This window comes from Rhinopithecus roxellana, chromosome 8 (assembly GCF_007565055.1).
Source record: "Rhinopithecus roxellana isolate Shanxi Qingling chromosome 8, ASM756505v1, whole genome shotgun sequence".
NCBI classification, from domain to species: Eukaryota; Metazoa; Chordata; class Mammalia; order Primates; family Cercopithecidae; genus Rhinopithecus; species Rhinopithecus roxellana.
Window position 1 is genome coordinate 8,204,215 of NC_044556.1, and position 27,359 is coordinate 8,231,573.

At 47.8% G+C, this 27,359-nt stretch overlaps 1 protein-coding gene across 4 annotated transcripts in view; it reads right to left on the reverse strand.

The window, feature by feature from the left end:
• Positions 1-27,359, reverse strand: part of INSR (insulin receptor) — a 189,748-nt gene that overhangs the window by 27,341 nt on the left and 135,048 nt on the right. For 2 of the 4 annotated variants that reach the window (XM_030936303.1, XM_030936302.1), the window contains exons 10-13: positions 14,693-14,894; positions 12,251-12,286; positions 4,501-4,775; positions 3,360-3,499 (exon numbers count right to left, since the gene is read on the reverse strand). In XM_030936303.1, the coding sequence (XP_030792163.1) occupies positions 3,360-3,499; positions 4,501-4,775; positions 12,251-12,286; positions 14,693-14,894 (653 nt within the window). The remainder of the gene's footprint in view (positions 1-3,359; positions 3,500-4,500; positions 4,776-12,250; positions 12,287-14,692; positions 14,895-27,359) is intronic. The other 2 variants (XM_030936305.1, XM_030936304.1) reach the window with 1 other exon arrangement.

Genomic DNA, 27,359 nt, shown 5'->3' on the forward strand with positions numbered 1-27,359 from the left:
CATATAGGATAATATATTAATAAATTTTGCAATTACAGCCCCCAGGGAATCATGACTTTCTGTGTCTATGAGACTCTGGAAGCCTCAGTATCCAGCTCACTGAGATACTCAGAGGATGCATTGTACTTCCTCATTCTGGGCTTAGCCACGAGCTCACTTTGCCAATGGGACACTAGCAAATGTGATGTGAACAGAGTCCTGAGAAGTGTTTGTATATGGAGCATGTCCTTCCTTGCCTGGGCTAGCTCGCTGGGCAGTGGAGAACACATGCGGAAAAAGCTCCGGGTGTCCCCAGCTGAGGCCCCAGTCACGTGAATGAGGCCATCCAGCTCCAGCCAAACTGGCCCACGACAAAGGAATCACCCAGTGAACCTGCAGAATTGAGAGAAAGTATAAATGTCTTTTTTTTTGCCTGAAACAGAGTCTGTCACCCAGGCTGGAGTGCAGTGGTATGATCTCGGCTCACTGCAACCTCCACCTCCCAGGTTCAAGTGATTCTCCTGCCTCAGCCTCCCAAGTAGCTGGGATTGCAGGCACGCACCACCATGCCCGGCTAATTTTTGTATTTTTAGTAGAGACCATGTTGGTCAGGCTGGTCTCAAACTCCTGACCTCGTGATCCACCCGCCTCGGCCTCCCAAAGTGCTGGGATTACAGGCGTGAGCCACTGTACCCGGCCAATGTCTTTGCTTTCAACCAGGACCTTTGGGGGCAGTTTGTCACGCAGCAAGAACGGACTGAAACAGTAACGAAAGCTGTCAATCCAAAAAGCGAAACTGCTTTCCAGGTAAAATCTGTATTACCTAAAACGGTCAAAACCAGAGGCAATCCAAATCCCCAAAAATAAATGATACCCCAATCATGAGATTAAACTCTATGTGGCAACTACAAATCATAATTCCAAAGGCTATTGTGGACAGAGACATCAAAAGGCAGAAGAAAGTAACTGAAGAATATGCATTAGAGGCATATGCACGTTTGTGCCAATTAAAAACTAGCTGAGCTTTGTAAGGTAAGGAATTTTATTTTAAAAACGAATGTTAACAAAGGCAAATCAAGCCATTCATTCAGCAAATAGGGCCCCAAAATAGGCCCAGAATGACAATTTCAGTAAGGACACTTGCTAGTTTTGAAAGTTTACTTTTTCTGTGAAGGGCCACATATAGCCTCTGTTGTGTATTCTTTTTTTTTTTTTTTGAGACAGAGTCTTGCTCTGTCACCCAGGCTGGAGTGCAGTGGCACGATCTTGGCTCACCACAACCTCTGTCTCCCGGGTTCAAGCAATTCTCCCTGCCTTAGCCTCCCGAGGAGTAGCTGGGATTACAGGCACCTGCCATTACGCCTGGCTAATTTCTGTATTTTTAGTAGAGATGGAGTTTCACCATGTTGCCCAGCCTGGTCTTGACGTCCTGACCTCAGTCCTGTTGCACATTCTTTACAATGCTCTGCAAGCCAGATTTGGCCCACAAGCCATTGTGTACAGATCTCAATTCTAAATTATTGTCAAAGCCAAAATCTTTGGTTGCCAAGAGTAGATGTGGTCCCAGGAAGGGTAAACAGAGGGAGGTCCACTTGGTTATAGGAGGACTCTCTCTCAAAGTTCCAGGAAATCAGACATTGCTGTAGCCTCTGTTAGTTGTTGGCAAACTCTGGCCCACCAGCTAAACCTGGCCCACCACTTGTTTTTGTAAATAAAGTTTTATTGGCACACAACCACACCCATTCATTTACATATCACCCATAGCAGCTTTCTCAGTAGAATGGTGAAATTCAGTAGTTTAACAGAAATCATCTGGCCACAGAGTCAAACATGTTTACTATACAAACCTTTACGGTAAAAAAAAAATTGGCAAATCTGGATTGGAATATCAGCCTTGCATTTGGATCCTGATTCTATTCTTCCAGGTTTTATGCAGCAGCTTAAACTCTGGAAGCCTCAGTACCCAGCTCACTGGGATAATGTGAGGATGTATTGTACTTCCTCAATCCCAACAGGTATATTATTTTTGCATTTTGGCATTTCTGAAATTGGAGTGCATCTTACAAGCAATGCATCTTACAAACACTTAATAGTGCTCAGGATCTATATTCTAGGAAAAAATAAAAATAAAATTAGAATTAACAGCACCCTTTTTTTTTTTCTTTTGCCTGGCTGTCCATAAAAATAACGGGGCCTCTCAAGATTTCCTAGAGGTAATAAAATGTGATCAATGAGATACTGTGTGTAACGTGCTAAATGTGTTTGGGACATACGGTGAGCTCCGGGAATAGCTTAGCAACTGTTTGGGTTCTTTTGGGTTGTTTATCTTGGATTCTGTGTCTTGTGCATCTCTGCATTCACCCAGCACTTGCATGGTGTCTGGCTGAATGGAAGCATCCAACGAAAAGTAACTTATAAGGTTTTTTGTTGTTGTTGTTGCAGTTTTTTTTTTTTTTCTTTTTTTTGAGACGGAGTCTCGCTCTGTCGCCCAGGCTGGAGTGCAGTGGCATGATCTTGGCTCACTGCAAGCTCCGCCTCCCAGGTTCACACCATTTTCCTGCCTCAGCCTCCCGAGTAGCTGGGACTACAGGCCCCTGCCACCACGCCCGGCTAATGTTTTTTGCATTTTTAGTAGAGACAGAGTTTCACCATGTTGGCCAGGATGGTCTCGATCTCCTGACCTCGTGATCCACCTGCCTCAGCCTCCCAAAGGGCTGGGATTATGGGCATGAGCCACCGTGCCCGGCCTGTTGTTGCTGTTTTTGAGACAGAGTCTCGCTCTGTCACCCAGGCTGGAGTACAATGGCCAATCTCGGCTCACTGCAACCTCCACCTCCTGGGTTCAAGTGATTCTCCTGCCTCAGCTTCCCACCTTGGCCTCCTGAGTAGCTGGGATTATAGGCACCCACCACCACACCTGGCTAATTTTTGTATTTTTAGTAGAGACGAGGTTTCACCATGTTAGCCAGGCTGGTCTCAAACTCCTGGCCTCAAGTGGTCTGCCTGCCTCAGCCTCCCAAAGTGCTTGGATTACAGGTGTGAGCCACCATGCCCAGCAACTTATAAGGTTTTAAGACTCAAATAACTCCTTCTAAAGTGAAATGAGTTTCCTGTCGTGGTGGGAGACAGACATCATTCAGCTTAGAGGACACAGCTGAAAAGCAATGTGAGAAACTAAGAAAACTAACAAACTTGTAGGTTGGCATTTCTGACCCATCTTCCTGGGAAGTCAAGTATCAAGGCTTTAAGTGCTAATAGCACAGTATCTGATGAGAGAAGCACTGGAATCAGAATTTCAGCAGAGGAAGGAGGTACCAAGGGCAACTCTGAAGGGGCGTGCTGAAGTGTGAAGGGGCGTGCCCAAGAGTCAAGCACCTTACCTCATCGCCATATCGCCGATAACTCACTTCATACAGCACGATCAGACCATTGGGCTCCTTCGGCTCCTGCCACATCAAGTGGACGATGTTGTTCTCAAAGATTTCGTGCGTCACAGGGCCAACAATGTCATCAGCCTTGGCTGTAAGGAGAGGAAGTGAGAGGCAGGAATGTAACTGTTGGATCAGATCCCACTTCTGCCACCTGCCCATGGTGCAACTTTGGGCTGGTGACATCATTTTCCTACATCCCATTTTCCTCATCAGAGAATGGACATCTAAAACTCATCCCACAGGATTGTTAGGAAGATTAAATGGATTACTTTCTGCATATAACTTTTTTTTTGAGATGGAGTCTTGCTCTGTCACCCAGGCTGCAGTACAGTGGTGTATATTCTAAAGTTTACATAATGGTTCCCTATGACTCTTATAATTTAAAAATATGGCCTGGTATGGTGGCCCATGCCTGTAATCCCAGCACTTTGGGAGTTCAAGGTTGGTGGACCACTTGAGCTCAGGCATTGGAGACCAGCCTGGGAAACATGGTGAAACCCTGTCTCTACTGAAAATACAGGTGTGGTGGCACACACCTGTAGTCCCAGCTACTCGGGTGGCTGAGGCAGGAGATTTGCTTGAACCAGGGAGGCGGAGATTGCAGTGAGCCAAGATTGCGCCATTGCACTCCAGCCTGGGTGACAGAGCAAGGCTTCATCTCATTAAAAAAAAAAAAAGGCCAGGCTCAGTGGCTCATGCCTGTAATCCCAGCACTTTGAGAGGCCGAGGTGGGTGGATCACTTGAGCCCAGGAGTTCGAGACCAGCCTGGGCAATATGGTGAATCCCCATCTCTACTAAAAATACAAAAATTAGCTGGGCGTGCTGGCAGACACCTGTAGTCCCAGCTACTCGGGAGGCTGAAGCAGGGAATCACTTGATGGAGGAGGCAGAGGCTGGAGCGAGCTGAGGTCGCACCACTGTACTCCAGCCTGGGAGACAGGGCAAGGCTCTGTCTCAAAAAAAAAAAAAAAAAAAAAAGGCCAATAAGGTAACATACAGATATGCACTGCTCAGAGGGTGGAGAATCTGTCTTTGGTCAGCCTGGGTGTCCCATCGCATGACACTCGGACCCCAGGGCAGCAGCCCCACCTTCAGGCATGGTCCTGGCGCTGACGTAGGCTGCCACACTGCACCGTTCCTCAGGGGTGTCTTGGTTGCAAGCCTGCAGCTCGATGCGATAGCCCGTGAAGTGTCGCAAGCCGGAGATGACCAGCGACTCCTTGTTCACCACCTTCTCAAAGGGCCTGTGCTCCTCCGGACTCGTGGGCGTGCTGGTCGAGGAAGTGTTGGGGAAAGCTGCCACCGTGGGCACGGCCGCCGTCACATTCCCAACATCGCCAAGGGACCTGCGTTTCCGAGATGGCCTGGAACGACAGTAGGACATGCATGATCACACCATCACCATCATTTTTTTTTTTTAAATGACGCTAGAGAATTAAAAGGCTCGATGAAGAAGAAAGATCAGAGTGCAGGAGGGTGCAGCAGTGGGGAACATGGATTACAATGCAGACTGCCAGGAATGACCACCCAGAGCAGCTTTCAAGATGCCCTTGTGAGCATCTGAAGGATTAGAGCAGGCCTACCTCATGAGGGATGAGTGCTTCTAAGACCATCAATAGTAGACACACACCGATATTCCCCTCGACATGCTCGATTTCAGGTTTCTCATTTTGCAGATAAATAGGCCAGCCAGGGTCAGTGACAAAAATAAGACACCAAAAGCATGTAAGAGTCTAGCTTTTCAGGAAGCCCTGCCAAATGGCATTTGCTCAATGGTCCAAGCTACTGATCGACATCGTCAGTTTAAACAGGAAAAAATACATCTTCTCCTTCTTATGACTGCTTAGGGCACCTGCATAATTTGAGTGATGAAGCTGTAATTCTTAGAAAAGGAATCACAGCACTCAGGTCAGGAAGATTAACTCCAAGAAACATCTGTGCAATCAGCACACTTCTCCCCATCCCTTGAAAAGATACATCAAACAACAAATGTTGATAGCTAGCAAATTTTAAAATACAAAGAAAAAAGGATAAAGGAGAAAATGTAGGCTGGGCGAGGGGGCTCACGCCTGTAATTCCAGTACTTTGGGAGGCCAGGCGGGCAGATAACCTGAGGTCAGGAGTTCGAGACCAGCCTGGCCAACATAGGGAAACCCTGTCTCTACTGAAAATACAAAAATTAGCTGAGCCTGGTGGTGTACAGCTGTAATCCCAGCTACTCAGGAGGCTGAGGCAAGAGAGTCGCTTGAACCCAGGAGGCAGAGGTTGCAGTGAGCCGAGATTGCGCCACTGCACTCCAGCCTGGGCGACAGAGCGAGACTCTGCCTCAAAAAAAAAAAAAAGAAAAAGAAAAAGAAAAAAAGAAAATGTAAATCACTTATAAATCCACAGCCCAGTGCTTCCTTTGGGCAATTTTTTCCCTGTAAATATTATGTGTGGGCCGGGCGCGGTGGCTCAAGCCTGTAATCCCAGCACTTTGGGAGGCCGAGACGGGCGGATCACGAGGTCAGGAGATCGAGACCATCCTGGCTAACACGGTGAAACCCCGTCTCTACTAAAAAATACAAAAAACTAGCCGGGCGAGGTGGCGGACGCCTGTGATCCCAGCTGCTCGGGAGGCTGAGGCAGGAGAATGGCGTAAACCCGGGAGGCGGAGCTTGCAGTGAGCTGAGATCCAGCCACTGCACTCCAGCCTGGGCGACAGAGCGGGACCCCGTCTCAAAAAAAAAAAAAAAAAAAAAGAAAGAAAATTATGTGTGAACATGATGAGCATCAAGCCTGTTTTATAAGTAAACTTTGTTTACTTGTTACATTGGAAGCATTTATTAAATATTTTCCTTTCAACATAACATCTTAACTAGGAGAGAATTGGGGGATTTTTTCCTTTTTAATGTTAGGGTTTTCCCCCATCACCTACAGAAGTAGCATGTGCTCCCTGCAGAAAACTTGGTAAATGATGAATGACTGTAAAATATTCCATTTACTACCTGAGTCGTCATTCACTTAACCATCGTCCTTATTTTATTTATTTTGAGACAGAGTCTCACTCATGTCACCCAGGCTGGAGTGCAGTGGTGCAATCTCGGCTCACTGCAACCTCCACCTCCCGGGTTCAAGCGATTCTCCTGCCTCAGCCTCCTGAGTAGCTGGGATTGCAGGCATCTGCCATCATACCCAGTTAATTTTTGTATTTTCAGTAGAGACGGAGTTTCATCATGTTGGCCAGGCTGGTCTGGAACTCCTGACCTCAGGTGATCCACCCACCTCAGCCTCCCAAAGCGCCAGGATTACAGGCGTGAGCCACCACGCCCAGCTCCCTTTTTTTTTTTTTTTTTTTTGCTGTTATAAATATTCCTTTGATCATTATCTGATTGTCTTACTACTTCCCCAAAGTAGATTCCTAGAGGAAAATATCACTAGGTACAGGGAGATAAGAAACTCTTTAAGCTTCTTAATATCTACAGCTAAATGGTTGTCCAGAAACTCTATATTGACTTGTGGTTCCACCAGCAGGCCATGAGACTGCATTCCAGGACAACCTCAGCAACCCTAAGCCTTAACAGTTGTTGTTTTTTTTTTTCTTTCTCTGTTTGTTTAGTTTGTCTAGATTTTTAACCCAAGAGATTAAAAATATGCTATCACTCGACTATGTTATTTGCGGATCTTTGTATTATTGTGACTTCATTTTTCCTTTATTGGTTCTCTGTGATTTTCCAAAGAATTGTCCCTCCTTGTCCTTTGGTTTTCCATGAATTTCTTGTGCTTTCCTTACTCCTGTGTTGTTTATTCGTTAAGGATATTAACCTTTTACGTATCATGCTACACAACTTACTCTTTTCCATTTGCCAGTAAGCTTTCTTTAAATGGTTTGATACAGGCTTTCATGTTTATTTATACAATTTAATATATCAGTGACATTTTAAAATTTGTTCCCTTACAAATCATTCTGGATGGGGTTATTAGGAGTTGTGCTAAGGTTTTATGGCAATTTGGAAAGGGATCTTTTTCCTTATTTTATATTCTAATTATTGCTTGTATACCTACAGTCTTTTTTACTTATTTCTATTGTACCTACTTTCCCAAACTCTAACTCATTTTAAAAGTTTCATAATTGACTTTCTTGGGTTTTCAATGACACACTAGAAGAGGGGTCAGCAAAATTTTCCTGTAAAGGGCTAGATAATAAATATTCTGGGTTTTGCAAGCCAAATGACCTCTGTCACAACTACTCTGTCATTGTAGCTTAAAGCAGCCCTAGATGATGTGTAAACAAGTGGGTGGGGTTGCATTCCAATAAGAGTTCATTTACAAAAACAGGCAGCTAGCCCATGGGCCACAGTTTGCCTACCCTTGAGCTAGACACTCTGCAAATAGCAATGACTTTATTTCCCACATTCCATTCTTTACAACTCTAATTTCTGTTTCTTGTCTTATTACATTGGCTGGATGCCCAGAGAAATGTTAATTAGCAATGATGAGATGGGGTTTCCTTGTTTTGTTCCTAAGTACACTAAGAATAATTTTAAGAATGACGTTAGCTTGGCTGTTGGTTTAACCTAGGTAACATTTATCTTGTAGAAGAAATATTCTATTACTAGTTTTATGAGAGGCCTCTTTTTTTCCCTCCCCTTTCTCTAAGTTAGGAATTTTAAATTAAGGTTATTGAAATAGATATGATCTTCCTTATTGCACCTCTTGATGAAATAGATGATGTTATCAAATATTCTGATCTTAAACCATCCTTGCATTTTGGAGATAAACAATATTGCCAGTGCAGTGTTTTATTTGGGACATTTGAATCTAATGTCACATATTAGCTTGGCCTGTGGCTTTTGTTCAGTGCAGTATCTTTGTCAAGTTTCTTTTTTTTTTGAGATGGGAGTCTCACTCTGTTGCCAGGCTGGAGTGTACAATGGGTGATCTCAGCTCACTGCAACCTCCGCCTCCCGGGTTCAAGCGATTCTCCTGCCTCAGCCTCCCAAGTAGCTGGGATTACAGGCATGTGCCACCATGTCTGGCTAATGTTTGTATTGTTAGTAGAGATAGGGTTTCACCATGTTGGCCAGGATAGTCTCAATGTCTTGACCTTGTGATCCGCCCACCTTGGCCTCCCAAAGTACTGGGATTACAGGCATGAGCCACCATGCCGGGCCTCTTTGTCAAGTTCTTTAAGGGTGTTATGTTCATTTCATAATATGAACTGGGATAATTTTTATAGATTTCTATGCCCTAAAATAGTTTTTATATTATAGGAAATAGATGCTCTTTCAGAACTTGAAAGAACGTGTCTATAAAACTCTCCGGGCAAAGGGACTTTTTTGAGGAAATTAATTGACACATATCTTTTTCCAAGGTTCATAACCACTTAATTTTTCTGCTTCTTTTTGAATCCATTTAGACAAGTTAAATTTTCCCACCGTGCTGAAACTTTCAAACTGAGCCAAGTGCACAGTTGTCCAAAGAACTTTAACACATTAAAATTTTCTTCAGACACTAGTTTTATATCATCTTCTTTCCTTCTGGTTTGTGTTTTCCCTTTGATTATGTTTACCATAGACTTAGCTGTTATTGCTTTTCCCTTCCTGTCTAATACATTTATATTTTATAGTTTAAAGTTTATTTCTTAATGTATCAATCCATTTAAGTCCGCTAACTAATATCACAGCCAAGCTTTGGCAATATTCTACAAGTGAAGGTATGTGATATTCACATTTTCATTATTTTCCAAAAGGACTTCAATGGAAGTTTCCATTTCTGCTTTGACCCAATAGATATGTAAGTGTTTAACTTTTTAACTTTTTTTTTTTTTTTTCAGATGGAGTCTCGCTCTGTTGCCCAGGCTGGAGGGCAGTGGCCTGATCTCGGCTCACTGCAACCTCTGCCTCCCGGGTTCAAGTGATTCTTCTGCCTCAACCTCCCGACTAGCTGGGACCACAGGCACACGTTACCACATCTGGCTAATTTTGGTATTTTGAGTAGAGATGGGGTTTCACCATATTGGCCAGGCTGGTCTCAAACTCCTGACTTCCTGAGGAGCCTTGGCCTCCCAAAGTGCTGGGATTACAGGTGTGAGCCACTGCACCCAGCCTGCAAGTGTTTAACTTTTAACCCCCAAGAAGCAAAGTTTTCTGTTTAAACTTTTGAAATTAACTTTTAGTTTCTATTGCAACGTCATCAGAAAATGTGTGGTCAGAAAACAAATCCTACTTTGGGGGCATTTGTTAAGATTTTCTTTGTGGTCTTTTTGTATTAAAAGACCAACAACATTCTAGAATGGAAAAGAAAACAGCTCCAGCACTTATCAAGCCAAAGATATATCCATATGAGCAAGATTCAAATAATTTCTATACATGCAATGGGTCTTGTGAAAACAACCAAGACGCTGGTGCTTCAGGAATAACTACTGAGAAATTGATACCTGAATAACCAGAGATGTAAAACGGGCTCATCAAATAGGCCAAATGGGTTTATATACCAAAAAGATTATAACCAAAAAGACCATGAAGTGGCAAAAGACAAAGCATCAACCGAGTGTTCTACTTCTTACATAGGTAGAATTTTTTTTTTTTTTTTTTTTGAGACAGAGTCTTACTTGTTGCCCAGGCTGGAGTGCAGTGAGGTGATCTTGGCTCACTGCAACTTCCAATTTCTGGGTTCAAGCGATTCTCCTGCCTCAGCCTCCCAAGTAGCTGGGATTACAGGCGTGTATCACCATGGCCCCGCTAAGTTTTGTATTTTTAGTAGAGATGGGGTTTCGCCATGTTGGCCAGGCTGGTTTCGAACTCCTGACCTCAGGTGATCCGCCTGCCTGGGCATCCCAAAGTGCTGGGATTACAGACATGAGCCACGGTGCCCACCCTAGGCAGCATTTCATTATCCAACAATCCCACACTAAACTCGTGGTCTCAACCAAGGGTCCTTCTGTCCCCATCCCCCAGGGGGATATGTAGCAACGTCTGAAGATACTTTTGGTTATTACTACTTTGGGGGAAAGACATGCTACTGGTATCGGATGAGTGGAAGCCAGTGATGCTGCTTAGTGTTGCTGGACACTGCCCAGGACAGTTTCCATGCCCTAGAATAATCTGACCCCAAATATGATTTATTATTATTAATTACTATTATGTATTTATTATTATTATTATTATTATTTTTGAGACAGAGTCTTGCTCTGTCACCCAGGCTGGAGTGCAGTGGCGAGATCTCGGCTCACTGCCACCTCCACCTCCAGGGTTCAAGCAATTCTCCTGCCTTGGCCTCCCAAATAGCTGGGATTACAGGCGTGTGTCACCACGTCCAGCTAATTTTTATATTTCTTGGAGTGATGGAGTTTCACCATCTTGGTCAGGCTGGTCTCGAACTCCTGGCCTCAAGTGATTGCCCCGCCTGGGCCTCCCAAAGTGTTGGGATTACAGGCGTGAGCTACCACGTCCAGCTGTGGCCCCCAAATATTATTAATAGCAGGACTGAGATTAAGATCCACTTTGGACCAAGCCCACACATTTTTAGACCCTTCTTGGCCACAGATAGTATTGCAAATGGCCACTAGAGGTCATATCAGGCCACACAGGTGCCTGGAAAAAAATAAACACTCTGCTAAAGGAAGAAAATCCCTCCAAGTGGTCCCAACTTGCCTCTCTAGTCTCACCTCCTGTTCCTCCCAAAAGCCCACAACGGGTAACATCTCCTTGCCTTTCTCCCAAGTTCTCCAAGGTTTTCCCCTCTCCCAGGACCCTACTGCTTCATTCTCGTAAGACACGAGTTGAAAAGAAACGTCCCTGGCCCGGTGCGGTGGCTCACGCCTGTAATCCCAGCACTTTGGGAGGCCAAGGTGGGCGAGAATTTGAGACCAGCCTGACCAACATGGAGAAACCTCGTCTCTACTAAAAATACAAAAATTAGCTGGGCGTGGTGGCACATGCCTGTAATCCCAGCTACTTGGGAGGCTGAGGCAGGAGAATCTCTTGAATCTGGGAGGTGGAGGTTGAGGTGAGCCAAGATTGCACCACTGCGCTCCAGACTGGGTAACAAGAGTGAAACTACGTGTCAAAAAAAAAAAAAAAAAAAAAAGAGAGAGAGAAATAAAGAAAGAAAGGAAAGAGATAGACAATGAAAGAAAGAAGAAAGAAAGAAAGAAAGAAAGAAAGAAAGAGAAGAAAGAAGAAGAAAGGAAAGAGAAGGAAAGAAAGGAAAGGAAGGAAAGGAAAGAAAGAAAGGAAAGGAAAGGAAAAGGAAGGAAAGGAAAAGGAAGGAAAGAGAAAGGAAAGAATGAAAGGAAGAACAGAAAGAGAATGAAGGAAGAAAGCACAGGAAGGAAGGAAGGAAGGAAGGTCCCTGACGCTCCTCTGTAGAATTCAGTGAGTGACACGGTGTTCTTTTGTTCATATCCTGTCACCCTTTCATGAAAATATTCTGTTTCCAGATCACCCTTCCTTCATGGTATAGGAGTTGTTGGGTCGGGGCACCCAGCCGCGGGGAGCTCAGACTCCGGGGACCCCCACCCACTTCTGCAAATGCACGCCGGAGGTGCAAAGAGATGTTTAGTGAGCCAACAGTGGCTGCAAACACAAGGCAGGGAGGAGGTACCCAGGAAGCACTCACGTGCTTCTATGTTTTAGCAAGAGTGTGTTAGTGAAGATTTCCCCCCACCATTCATGCCCAGATTTCATTTCAGAGTGAAGGCATTGGATTTCTGAATTTGTGAAGCAATTCATCTCCAGCACAGCAGCCCGCCGCATGCAAAAAGCCACAGAAACCCCTGCGTTCTCCGAGGCATCTGCCTGGTACACCACCAGCCCTGCACGGAGCAGGCACCAGGGGTCATACAGGTGAGTCATACCTAGGGTCCTCGGCACCAGTGCCTGAAGAGGTTTTTCTGTGGAAATAAAACCAACTGCTTTGAGGACAGAGGGAACTTCATTAGACAGACCACTGGGCTCTGACACTTGGAGGCCACATTATGTCCGAGTAAGGGCACCCTGGCTTTGAACCTGGACCACTTGCTCCCATCACTTGCTCGAGGGAGGGAGCTACATCTTCGCCAGCAGGTGCAGGAGCCCGGCAAGGGACGGGGAAGAAATCAGAGAAAATTCTCCCCAGAGATGGCCTGCGGAGGTGGCCCTGGGATGACAAATGTGACTACATGTAGATACAACTGACTCAGTCAGTTCTCCAAGTCTGGCAGCATTTTTTTCTTTTTTTTTTTTCCTTTTCCTTCTTTCTTCTGTCTCTCTTTCTGCTTTCTTTCCTCTTTCTTTCTCCTTTCCTCTTTCTTTTGTTCTCTCTCCCTCTCTCCCCTTCCTTCCTTCTTTTCTTTTCCTTCCTCTTTCTTTTTCTTCTTTCCTTTCTCTTTTTCTTTCATCCTTTTTCTTTTCATTTTTTCTTTCTTTCTTTTTCTCTTTCCTTCCTTCTTCCCTCCCTCCCTCCCTTCCTCTCTCTCTTTCTTTCCTTTTTCTTCTCTCTCTCTTTCCTTCCTTCCTTCCTTCCTTCCTTCCTTCCTTCCTTCCTTCCTTCTTTCTTTCTTTCTTTCTTTTCTTTCTTTCTTTCTTTCTTTCTTTCTTTCCTTTTTGAGACAGGATCTTGCTCTGTTGCCTGGGCTGGAGTGCAATGGTGCCATCATAGCTCACAGCAGCCTCCAACTCCTGCACTCAAGCAATGCTCCCGCCTCAGCTTCCAGAGTAGCTGGGACTACAAGGCATGCACCACCATGTCTGGCTATTTTTGTTTCCTTTTTCAGTAGAGATAGGGTCTCACTCTGTTGCTCAGGCTGGTCTCCACCTCTGGCCTCAACTGATTCTCGCACTTTGGCCTCCCAAAGTGCTGGGATTATAGGAGGGAGCCATTGCGCCCAGCCAACATTTTGTTTTTAACAGGTGAAACAGTAACCACTTCAATGCCTGGGCTGTCCCACTGAACATTCTTTTGGACTCGGGGTCATAGGGGAACATGCAAGAAATAAAGAAGAAAAAGAAAAGAAAAAAAAGAGAATTCTTACGCATTGATGGTTCTGGGAGAAAAGTCTGCTCGGGTGAATAACATTGGTAAACATCTGAACAGATACTTTTAATTTTTTTTTTTTTGAGACGGAGTCTCACTCTGTTGCCCAGGCTGGAGTGCAGTGGTGCGATCTCAGCTCACTACAAGCTTCGCCTCCCGGGTTTATGCCATTCTCCTGCCTCAGCCTCCTGAGTAGCTGGGACTACAGGCGCCCGCCACCACGCCCGGCTAGTTTTTTGTATTTTTAGTAAAGACGGGGTTTCACCGTGGTCTTGATCTCCTGACCTTGTGATCCGCCCGCCTCGGCCTCCCAAAGTGCTGGGATTACAGGCTTGAGCCACCGCGCCCGGCCCTTTTAATTTTTTTTTAGAGACAGGGTCTCGCTCTGTCACCCAGGCTGGAGTGCAGTGGCGCCATCACTGCTCATTGCAGCCTCGATCTCCTGGGCTCTTGTGATCCTTCTTCCTCAGCCTCCCCATGGGCTAGGAGTTCAGGCATGCATTACCATGCCTGGCTAATTTTTAAACTGTCTTTTTGTAGAGATGGGGTCTCATTATGTTGCCCAGGCTGGCCTCAAGCAACCCTACCACCTCGGCTTCCCAAGTAGGTGGGACCACAGGCTTACACCACTGCACCCAGCTAAAGCCTCAATCATCATGGCCAGGCGCAGTGGCTCACACCTATAATCCCAGCACTCTGGGAGGCCGAGGCAGGCAGATCACCTGAGGTCAGGAGTTCGAGACCAGCCTGGCCAACATGGTGAAACCCTGTCTCTACTAAAAATGTAAAAATTAGCCGGGCGTGGTGGTGCATGCCTGTAGTCCCAGCTATTTGGGAGGCTGAGGCACAAGAATTACTTGAACCCAGGGAGGGGAGGTTGTGGTCAGCCGAAATTGCACCACTGGACTCCAGCCTGGACGGCAGAGGGAGACTCTGTTACAAAAAATAAAAAAATAAAAATAAAAGAGAAAGAGAGAGGAAAGCTTTAATCATCTAATGGTGTTTGTTTTGGAACTCAGATGGAGACCAGCTTGGGAGAGGTAAGAAAAGCAAATGCTGAGTTTTGTCCATTTTCCCCCTTTTGTGTGATTATTTGCTCTTCCTGATAAAATGCCGCTCGAAATTTCGAAATTCCAAGATCTCTTCCTCCACCCACGACAGGGCTGCATTCAGACTCCACCCACCCTTCTGCCGTCTCTGGGTCCCACTACCTCTGGGTCGCTAAGCAATGACCAGCACCAAGCCAATTGGCACCCACTAAGAGAGCCCAGCGCCAAGTCCTGACCTGGGGACGAAAACCACGTTGTGCAGGTAATCCTCAAACGTCTTCCGAAACGAGGACTCCTCCAGCTCCTTCAGGATCTGAGAGTCTGTCTTTGGACACGAGCAACATTCACCGGCTGAATCCTCATATTCACTCTGGTTGTGCTTCTGAGAATCTTCAGACTCGAATGGTGGAGACCAGGTCCTAGAGGGCAGCTTCAGCCCTGGAGAAAGAAACAGAAAAGCAAGGCTCACGTCTCTGCGGCTGAACGCACACACACACGCACACACATCCACACACACACACACACGCACACACACACACGCACACACACACGCACACACACGCACACACACACGCACACACACGCACACACATCCACACACACACGCACACACACACGCGCGCACACACACGCACACACACGCGCACACACGCGCACACACACGCACACACACGCACGCACACGCGCACACACACACATCCACACACGCACCACACAACCACACACCCCACACACACCCCCACACACACCCCCACACACCCCCACACACACACCCCACACACATCCACACACACACCCCCCACACACACACCACACACACACATGCACACACATCCACACACACCACACACACCCCCCCACACACCCCCACACACCCCACACACACCCCCACACACATGCACACACATCCCCACACACACGCACACATCCACACACACATGCACACACACGCACACACGCACACACATGCACACACACACGCACACATCCCCACACATGCACACACACACACGCACACACATCCACACACACGCACACACACACACGCACACACCACACCACACCCCACACACCCCCCACACACACCCCACACACATCCACACACACCCCACACACACACGCACACACATCCACACACACACCACACACACACACGCACACATCCACACACACGCACCACACACACACCACACACCCCACACACACACACCCCCACACACCCCCACACACCCCACACATCCACACACGCACACACATCCACACACGCCCACACACACACCACACACCCCACACACACCCCCACACACCCCCCACACACACCCCACACACATCCACACACACACCCCCCACCCACACACACACCACACACACACACACTCACACACACCACACACACACACCACACACACACACACACCCACACACCATATCCACACCCCACACACATCCACCACACACCCCCCACACACACCCCCCACACACACACGCACACGCACCACACACACACCACACCCACACACACCCCCACACACCCCCACACAATGCCCACACACACCACCCACACAACACCGCACACACATCTCAACACACACACCCCACACACACACGCACACACAGCCCACACACACCCCACACACACCACCACACACACGCACACACCCCCACACACCCACCCCCCACACACCCCACACACATCCACACACACACCCCCCAACACACCACACACAGCACACATATCCACACACACGCACCACAACCACACACCACACACCCCACACACACACCCCCACACACCCCCCACACACACCCCACAACACATCCACAACACCACCCCACACACACAAACCACACACACAAAACGCAATCACATCCACCACACGCACCACACAAATCCACACACCCCACACACCCCCACACACCCCCACACACACACCACACACACCCACACACATCACACACACACCCCCCACACACACACCACAACACACACACGCACACACATCCACACACACGCACCACACACACACCACACCCCACACACACCCCCCACACACCCCCACACACCACCACACACACACACACCACACACACACCCACACCACACCCACACACACACCCACACTAACCACACACCCCACACACACACCACATCCACACATACCCACCACACACACACACCCCACACACACCACACCCCACACACCACACATACACCACATCCCACACACACACACCACACACACACGCACATCCACACATACCCACCACACACACACACCCCACACACACACCTCACACACACCCCACACCCCACCCCACACACACACCACACACCCCCACCCCCACACACCCCACACACACACAACCACACATACACACACCACACACACACCCCACCACACACACACACCACACACACCCACCACACACAACCACACACACCACACACATCCAAACACCACATACCCCACACACATCCACACCACATACACACACCACACACATCCACACACACCCACACACCACATATCCCACACACACCACACATACACCACACACCCCACACACATACACGCACATCCACACATACCCACCACACACACACACCCCACACACACACCCCACCCACCACACACACCCACACACCACACATACACCACATCCACACCACACACCACACACACACGCACATCCACACATACCCACCACACACACACACCCCACACACACACCTCACACACACCCCACACACCCCACACACACACACCACACACACCACACACCCCACACACACCCACCACACACCCCACACACACACACACCACACATACACACCACACACACACCCCACCACACACACACCACACACACACCCACCACACACAACCACACACACCACACACATCCAAACACCACATACCCCACACACATCCACCACACCACATACACACACCACACACATACACACACACCCACCACACACACCCACACACCACATATCCCACACACATCCACCACACAACCCACCACACACATCCACACACACCACATACACCACACACACCCACCACACACACCCACCACACACACCACACACACCCACCACACACACACCACACACACCACACACACCCACCACACATGCACCAACACACCACACACCACACACTACACACACACCACACACGCATCACACACCACACACCCCCCACACACCACACCACACACCACACACATCCACACACACCACACATACACCACACACATCCACACACACCCACCACACACACACATCACACACACCACACACCCACACCACACACACATCACACACACACCACATGCCACACACCACACACCCCCCACACACACCCACCACACACACACCACACACACACCACACACACACCACACACACCACACACACACCACACATACACCACACACACCACACACACCACACACCACACACACTACACACACACCACACATGCACCAACACACCACACACCACACACACTACACACACCACACATGCATCACACACACCACACACACACCACACACCACACACACACCACACACCACACACACCACTCACACACCACACAAATCACACACACACCACACAAATCACACCACACGACACACATCCACACCACACACCACACACGACACACACCCATGCCACACACCACACAAATCTCACACCACACACGACACACCCACACCACACACCACACACACCACACAAATTACACACACCACATACACCACACAAATCACACACACACCACACACAAATCACACACACACCACACACCCATGCCACACACACACACCACACAAATCACACACACACCACACAAATCTCACACACACGACAAACACCCAGGCCACACACCACAAACACACCACACCCCCACACACACACACATACAGTGAAGAGGGATCACCTTCTCAGAGAGGCCGAGCTGAGACACAGCCTAGATTCAAGTTCCGCTTTGGAAAAAAGCCAGACACTATGGTTCACGCCTGTGGTCCCAGCTAACTTGGGCGGCTGAGGTGAGAGGATTGCTTGAGCCCAGGAGGCCGAGGCTGCAGTGAGCTGCGATTGCGCCCCTACACTTCAGCCTGGGTGACTGAGTAGAACCCAGTCTCAAAGATTAAAAATATAGCCGAACACAGTGGCTCACACTTGTAATCCTGGCACTTTTGGAGACTGAGGTGTGAGGATCACTTGAGCCCAGGAGTTCAAGACCAGCCTGGGCAATGTGGTGAAACCCTGTCTCTACTAAAAATAAAGTAAAATAACCAATAACAGGCCGGGCAGATCACACCTGTAATCCCAGCACTTTGGGAGGCCGAGGGAGGCAGACCACCTGACGTCAGGAGTTCGAGACCAGCCTGGTCAATGTGGTAAAACCCTGTCTCTACCAAAAATACAAAAATTAGCCAGGTGTAGTGGTGCATGCCTGTAATCCCAGCTACTCAGGAGGACAAGGCAGGAGAATCGCTTGAACCTGGGAGGTGGAGGTTGCAGTGAGCCGAGATGGCGCCACTGCACTCCAGCCTGGGTGACAGAACCAGACTCCATCTCAAAAAAATAAATACATAACATATCTGTATCTAGAGTATCTGAGAAGGGCATGTCAACATGTTTTATTATGTTAATGCATAAGTAATTGCAGCTTTTGCCATTAAAGGTAATGGCAAAAAAACCACAATTACTTTTGCACCAACCTAATAGAAACTGACAGGCGCGGTGGCTCACTCCTGTAATCCCAGCACTTTGGGAGGCTGAGGCAGGCGGATCACTTGAAGTCAGGAGGTCCATCCTAGCCAACATGGCGAAACCCTGTCTCTACTCAAAATACAAAAGTTAGCCGGGTGTGGTGGCAGGTGCCTATAATCCCAGCTACTCAGGAGGCTGAAGCAGGAGAATCGTTTGAACCCGGGAGGCAGAGGTTGCAGTGAGCCAAGATCGCACCACTGCATGGCAGCCTGGGTGACAGAGCGAGACTCTGTCTCAAAAAAAAGCAACAACTGGCCGGGCGCGGTGGCTCATGCCTATAATCCCAGCACTTTGGGAGGCCCACGGGGGTGGATCACAAGGTCAGGAGATCGAGACCATCCTGGCTAACAGGTGAAATCCTGTCTCTACTAAAACAAACAAACAAACAAACAAAAAATTAGCTGGGTGTGGTGGCGGGCGCCTGTAGTCCCAGCTACTCGGGAGGCTGAGGCAGGAGAATGGCGTGAACCCTGGAGGCGGAGCTTGCAGTGAGCCGAGATCGCGCCACTGCACTCCAGCCTAGGCGACGAGAGAGACTCCATCTCAAAAAAGAAAAAAAAAAAAAGCAACGACTGCCAGACGCCATAATCACAGGACTGAAGATTATAAGGTAACCAGACAATGCCTGTGTCTTTACAATCTACAATAAACTAGTAAATACACAGTCACGGGTCAGATGTTGGGGTAAAAGGACAGAGGGTGTCTGGGGGTGCCATTTTCATGGAGGGATCTCAAAGAAAGTCACCGCTGAGACATCCTGAATTCAGCAAAGGAAAGCACCATCCACATATTGTGGTGTAAAGCAATTCAGACATAGCAGAAACCCAGTGGAAAGGCCCCAGGACAGGAATTTTCTTGGCATATTAAAAAAAAAGTCTGGCCAGGTGTGGTGGCTCACTCCTATAATCCCAGCACTTTGGGAGGCCGAGGCGGGGGGATCACTTGAGCCCAGGAGTTCAATATGAGGTTGGCCAACATCATGATACCCCATCTCTACCAAAAAATACAAAAATTAGCCAGGCATGGTGGTGTGTGCCTGCAATTCCGGCTACTCAGGAGGCTGAGGTAGGAGGATTGCTTGAACCTGGGAAGTCGAGGCTGCAGTGAGCTGAGATGGGGTCACTGCACTCCAGCCTGGGCAACAGAGTGAAATCACATTGAAGAAGAAGAAAGAGAAGAAGGAGAAGGAGAAGGAGAAGGAGAAGGAGCCAGGTCACAGCTGCATGAATGAATGAATGAATCAATCAATCAATCAATTCATCAACCACACAAATAAGATGGGAGGGCAGAGTAGAATTCCATATGCAATTCTTTTTTTTTTTTTTTCTTTGAGACAGCCTTGCTCTGTCACCCAGACTGGAGTGCAGTGGTGCGATCTTGGCTCGGTGCAGCCTCCACCTCCTGGATTCAAGCCATTCTCCTGCCTCAGCCCCCCAAGTAGCTGGGACTACAGGCGCGTGCCATCACACCCGGCTAATTTTTTGTATTTTTAGTAGAGAAGGGTTTCGTCATATTGGCCAGGCTGTTCTGGAACTCCCGACCTCATGTGATCAGCCCGCCTCGGCCTCCCAAAGTGCTGGGATTACAGGCCCGAGTCACCACACTGGGCCTCCACATGGAATTCTCAGGGGTCCAGAAAACTGACTTGATCAGTATATGGTTCTCACCCAGGGGGCGATTTTCTCTCCCACTAGGGACATTGGGCAACATCTGGAGATATTTTTGGGTGTCAGGACCTGGCTGCAGCATCCTCCTGGAGCATGGAATGGGTGGAGACCAGGGATGCTGCTCAGTACCCTGAAATGCCCAGGACAGCCCCACCCCAGAGAATGATCCAACACCAGATATCAAAAATACAAGGTAGAGAAACCCTGACCTAAAGGCATGAGAGGAGACAGAGGAAGGAATCTGTCAAATACGCACAGAAAGGGAATTTAAAAATTAATAAATGAAGAACACCAGTAGCTTATAAAGGTAGCAGTCCTAAAAATACAATACTATTTCTCTCTTTTTTCCTCTTCTTCTTTTTTTTGAGATGGGATCTTGCTCTGTCACCCAGGCTGTAGTGCGGTGGTGCAATCTTGGCTCACTGCAACCTCTGCCTACCGGGTTCACGCGATTCTCCTGTCTCAGCTCTCCTGGGTAACTGGGATTACAGGCATGCACCACCACGCCTGGCTAATTTTTTTTTTGTATTTTTATTAGAGATGGTGTTTCGCCATGTTGGCCAGGCTGGTCTCGAACTCCTGACCACAGGTGATCCACCTGCCTTGGCCTCCCAAAGTGCTGGGATTACAGGCGTGAGCCACTATGCCTGGCCAATATATATATATATTTTTTTTCTTTCTGGTAGAGACGGAGTTTTGTCATGTTTGCCAGGCTGATCTCAAACTCCTGAGCTCAAACAATCTGCCCGCCTCGGCCTCCCAAAGTGCTGGGATTACAGGCATGAGGCACCGCACCCAGCCTACAATACTTAAGTACCGCAGCTGGTCATGTCTTAACCCCTGAAGTCAAATTCCAGGGTTCTTGTGACCCATGGTGCAAGCACAATTACGCCTCTGGTTCAGCCACTAATATGGACGGACACAGCTCTTTACAAGCAAAATCTGCAACAGTCCCTGGAGAGTCACCTCCCCTGCTGCCACCTTGCTTGGTGCCTGGTGACTGCTGAGCAAAGGAAATTCCATCGTTCTCTCCTCCCCTTAATGCCTCCAGGATAGACAATAAGCTCTAAATCGTGTATCAAGTACCTTCCTGTGAATGGTGAGTATCGACTCGGACACCCAAGTATTTATACAGCTTTAAAAGCCTCCAAGAGACTGGAAAATACTTCTTATGTTTATAAATAGACATAGAATAACCTGCCTGGGTTAACTCTGATGGGAGCTAGTTACAGCAATACAGATGGAAAAAAAAAAAAAAATGTAGAACTGCCTGAATAAGGGAAGCTCCTGGTATTATTATTATTATTATAATTATTATTATTATTATTATTTGGAGAGGAAAGGATATTTGTTCAGGCACAGATATCATTCCTGACACCTGCTACCTCTTCCTAATATCCACTGCAGGAAACCTGGTACACTGTGGTTTTTCTGAGATTAGAAAAATGAAGCACAATGGGCCGGGCATGGTGGCTCACGCTTGTAATCCCAGCACTTTGGGAGGCCGAGGCAATCACGAGGTCAGGAGATCGAGACCATCCTGGCTAACACGGTGAAACCTCGTTTCTACCAAAAAATACAAAAAATTAGCCGGGCGTGGTGGCGGGTGCCTGTAGGGCCCAGCTACTCGGGAGGCTGAGGTGGGAGAATGGCGTGAACCCAGGAGGCGGAGCTTGCAGTGGGCCAAGATTGTGCCACTGCACTCCAGCCTGGGCGACAGAGCGAAACCCAGTCTCAAAAAAAAAGAAAAGAAAAAAAGAAAAATTAAGCATAATGAAGTCTCTAGCGTCATCAGATTCATAAAGACATAAAGGAGGATGGTGGGTGCTGGGGCTGGGGGAAGGAGAAGGGGAGTGAGTGTTTCATGGGGACAGTTTCAGTTTGGGAAGCTGAGAAAGTTCTGGAGATGATGGTGGTGATGGTTGCACAACCACGGCAACGCACTTGATGCAGCGAAACTGTGCCCTTAAACACAGTTACAATAAATTGTATGCGATGTCTATTTTACGATAACAGCACATACACTAGTGATATTAACAGGAAGGGTTTGTAAGCTTATTTGTGTGTGTGTGTATTAAATTGTGGAAAAATAAATGTCACATAAAATTTACCAATTTACCATCTCAATCTTTTTCTTTGTTTGTTTGTTTTTTAAGATGGAGTCTCATTCTGTTGCCAGGCTGGAGTGCAATGGCGGGATCGCACCTCACTGCAAGTTCCACCTCCCGGGTTCACGCCATTCTCCCGCCTCAGCCTCCCGAGTAGCTGGGACTACAGGCACCCGTCACCACACCTGGCTAATTTTTTGTATTTTTAGTAGAGACAAGGTTTCACCATGTTAACCAGGATGGTCTCAATCTCCTGACCTCGTGATCCGCCCGCCTTGGCCTCCCAAAGTGCTGGGATTATAGGCGTGAGCCACTGCGCCCGGCCACTAATTTCTGTATTTTTAGTAGAGACGGGATTTCACCATGTTGCCCAGGTTGGTCTCGAACTCCTGGCCTCAAAGTGATCCACTCACTTCGGCCTCCCAATGTGCTGGGACTACAGGCGTGAGCCACTGTGCCCGGTAAATCTCAACCATTTTAGGTGCACAGTTCTGTGGTATTAAGTGCATTCACAGTGTTGTGCAATCATCACCACCATCATCTCCGGAACTTTCTCATCTTCCCAAACTGAAACTCTGTCCCCAACCCGTCCCCTCCCCAGTCCCTGACACTCCCCATTCTACTTTTTGTCTCTATGAATCTGAGGACTCTAGGGACCTCCTAGGAGTGAAATCACACAGAATTTGTCCTTAGTGAGTTTCCTTTTAATGATATTAACTTTGCGACAATTACAAATAAAACCATGTTTAAACGGTCCCTTGGTAATTAGATTTAGACTTTCGGAATTTAAAAAAAAAAAGAAAGAAAGAAAGCTTTGAGTGACACTGCTGGTGGCAGCTCTCACAGGTGGTTCTGGTTACTTGAATGCAGGGCCAACAGCTTAGAGCGGAGCTGATGACTGGACTCACCCCGGAGTTATATAAAGCATCGAAGGAGATAAATCACGTTTGCAACCCTTGGTTCAGGCGGGGATGATGTCACACACACACATATAGCATATGAGCTTAGAGCTGGGACAGCTCCCAGAGATCATCTGTTCCCCCGCCCCTTCTCCCAAAAAGGAGGCAGACGGTGACTTGCTTGGGAATGTGGCCAAAGTCCTTCAGTAGGTCAGGGCTGGAGGCAAGAGCAAATGTTGAGCTCCTGGCCTCAGCCACACCTCACTCGCCAGCGGCCCCCTGGCCTTCTCCTCCAGGGTCGTGGACTAAGGATATCACTAACAGAAAATATCTCAAGAAAAAGACAGCAAGACACACAAGGAAACCAAAACTAAAGAGAGAAATGGGCCCAGCGCAGCAGCTCATGCCTGTAATACTAGCACTTTGGGAGGCTGAGGCAGGAGGATCGCTTGTGGTCAGGAGTTCGAGACCAGCCTGGGCAACATATCAAGATCCCCACCTCTAAAACATTATTATTATTATTATTCTGATATATTTTTTCTCAGATGGAGTTTCACTTTTGTTGCCGAGGCTGGAGTGCAGTGGTACGATCTCAGCTCACTGCAACCTCTGCCTTCCGGGCTCAAGCAATTCTCCTACCTCAGCCTCCTGAGTAGCTGGGATTACAGGTACATGCCACCATGCCTGGCTAAATTTTGTATTTTGAGTAGAAATGGGGTTTTGCCATGTTGGCCAGACTGGTCTCGAACTCCTGACCCCTGGTGGTCCGCCTGCCTCAGCCTCCCAAAGTGCTGGGATTACAGGTATGAGTCACTGCGTCCGGCCTAAAAAATTATTTTAAACAATTAGCCAGGTGTAGTGTCTCAGGCCTATAGTTCTGAGTAGTCCAGCTACTCAGGAGGCTGAGGTGGGAAGATCGTTTGAGCCCAGGAGTTCGAGGCTGCAGTGAGCTATGATTGTGCCACTGTACTCCAGCCTGGACAACAGAATGAGACCCCATCTTAGAAAAAGAAAAAAGTGACAGATCCTTCTCCAGTTTGATGGGTTTTTAAAAAACCCAATGTTAAAATAATTTTAGGGCCGGGCGCAGTGGCTCACGCCTGTAATTCCAGCACTTTGGGAGGCTGAGGCGGGTGGATCATTTGAGGTCAGGCGTTCAAGACCACCCTGGCCAACATGATGAAACCCTGTCTCTACTAAAAACAAAAAAATTAGCCGGTGTAGTGGCAGCACCTGTAATCCCAGCTATTCAGGAAGCTGAGGCACAAGAATCGCTTGAACCCGGCAGGTGGAGGTTGCTGTGAGCTGAGATCAAGCCACTGCACTCCAGCCTGGGTGACAGAGTAAGACTCCATCTCAAAAAATAATTAATAATAATAATAATAATAATTTTAAACTAATGTATACATGCTAGTTTGAGACTTCAAATATTAATCCATTTTCCTTCAGATGGATGGCGGTCCATTAAGTAAACAAGATTAGGACTGAAAAATTTGTCATTAAGTTTTATAATAAAAATTATTTATGCAATTATTTATAAGTTATATTTATAAATATAATTTTTATAAAATAAAATGATTGCACAACATTGTGAATGCATTTAATGTCATTTATATTTTTTTATTTTGTATATTTTTTTTTATAGAGACAGGGTCTTGCTCTGTCACCCAGGCTGGAGTGCAGTAGAATAATCACAACTCACTGCAGACTCGAACTCCTGGCCTCAAGAGATCCTCCCACCTGGACCTCCTGAGTAACTGGGACTAAAGGTGTACACCACCATTGTTTAAAAATTTTTGTAGAGATGGGATCTTGCTATGTTGCTCAGGCTGGTCTCAAAGTCCTGGCCTCCAGTGATCCACCCACCTTGGCCTCCCAGTGTGCTGGGATTACAGGCATGAGCGCCAAGCCTGGTGGACATTTTTAATTGACAGTGTGGGGTGGGGGATATGAGATAATCGATTTTTGCTGCCTTCGATCCTTACAACTAAGGGATCTCAGTGGGGCCAAAATCCTTCCCTGACTTTGTCAATAACCATTAGTGGGTTTCTAGCTTTGCACGGAAGCCTTGTGTGGGTTAACACAGCTGCATCCCCATCAGTGTGAGGAGGGATGAAGAGGACAAGGAAGATAGGGAGAATGAAGGAGAGGGAAATGGAGAAAATTGCAGAGGGAAATGGTACCAAGACATGGGGAAAATCTGGTTTTGACACAAATCTTCAGAGTGTGTGCTTGTGTTACGATGTTTAAAAATGTGTATGTAGGCCGGACACTGTGGTTCACGCCTGTAATCCCTGCACTTTGGGAGGCCAAGGCGGACGGATCACAAGGTCAGGAGATCGAGACCATCCTGGCTAACACGGTGAAACCCCGTCTCTACTACAAACACAAATTATTAGCCGGGCGCGGTGGCAGGCGCCTGTAGTCCCAGCTACTCGGGAGGCTGAGGCAGGAGAATGGTGTGAACCCGGGAGACGGAGTTTGCAGTGAGCCAAGATCACGCCACTGCACTCCAGTCTGGGAGACACAGCGCACAGCGAGACTCCGTCTCAAAAAAAAAAAAAAAAAAAAAGATGTATATATGAGCCATAGTGGCTCAAGCCTATAATCCCAGCACTTTGGGAGGCTGAGGCGGGTGAATTGCTTGAAGCCAGGAGTTTGAGACCAGCCTGGGCAATATAAGGAGACTCCATCTCTACAAAAAGAAGTTTAAAACTTAGCCAGGGCTGGGCGCAGTGGCTCATGTCTGTAATCCCAGCACTTTGGGAGGCCAAGGCGGGTGGATCATTTGAGGTCAGGAGTTCAAGACCAGCCTGGCCAACATGGTAAAACCCCATCTCTACTAAAAATGCAAAAATTAGCCGGGTGTGGTGGCAGGCGCCTGTAGTCCCAGCTACTCAGGAGCCTGAGGCAGGAGAATCACTTGTGCCTGGGAGGTGCAAGTTGCAGTGAGCCGAGATTGTACCACTGCACTCCAGTCTGGGTGACAGAGTGAGACCCTGTCTCCAAAAAAAAAAAAATTACCTAGGCACGCTGGTGCACACCTGTGGACAACTGTGGTATCCCAGTCTCATGAGGCTGAGGCAGGAGGATTGCTTGAGCCTGGGAGGTAGAGGTTGCAGTGAGCAGAGATCATGCCACTGCACTCCAGCCTGGGTGACAGAGTAAGACCCTGTCTCAAAAAAAAAAAAGGCCAGGTGTGGTGACTCACGCCTGTAATCCCAGCATTTTGGGAGGCCGAGGCGGGTGGATCACCTGCAGTCACCTGAGGTCAGGAGTTTGAGACCAGCCTGACCAACATGGAGAAAACCCCGTCTCTACTAAAAATACAAAATTAGCTGGGCGTGGTGGCGCATGCCTGTAATCCCAGCTACTTGGGAGGCTGAAGCAGGAGAATCGCTTGAACCCGGGAGGCGGAGGTTGCGATAAGCCAA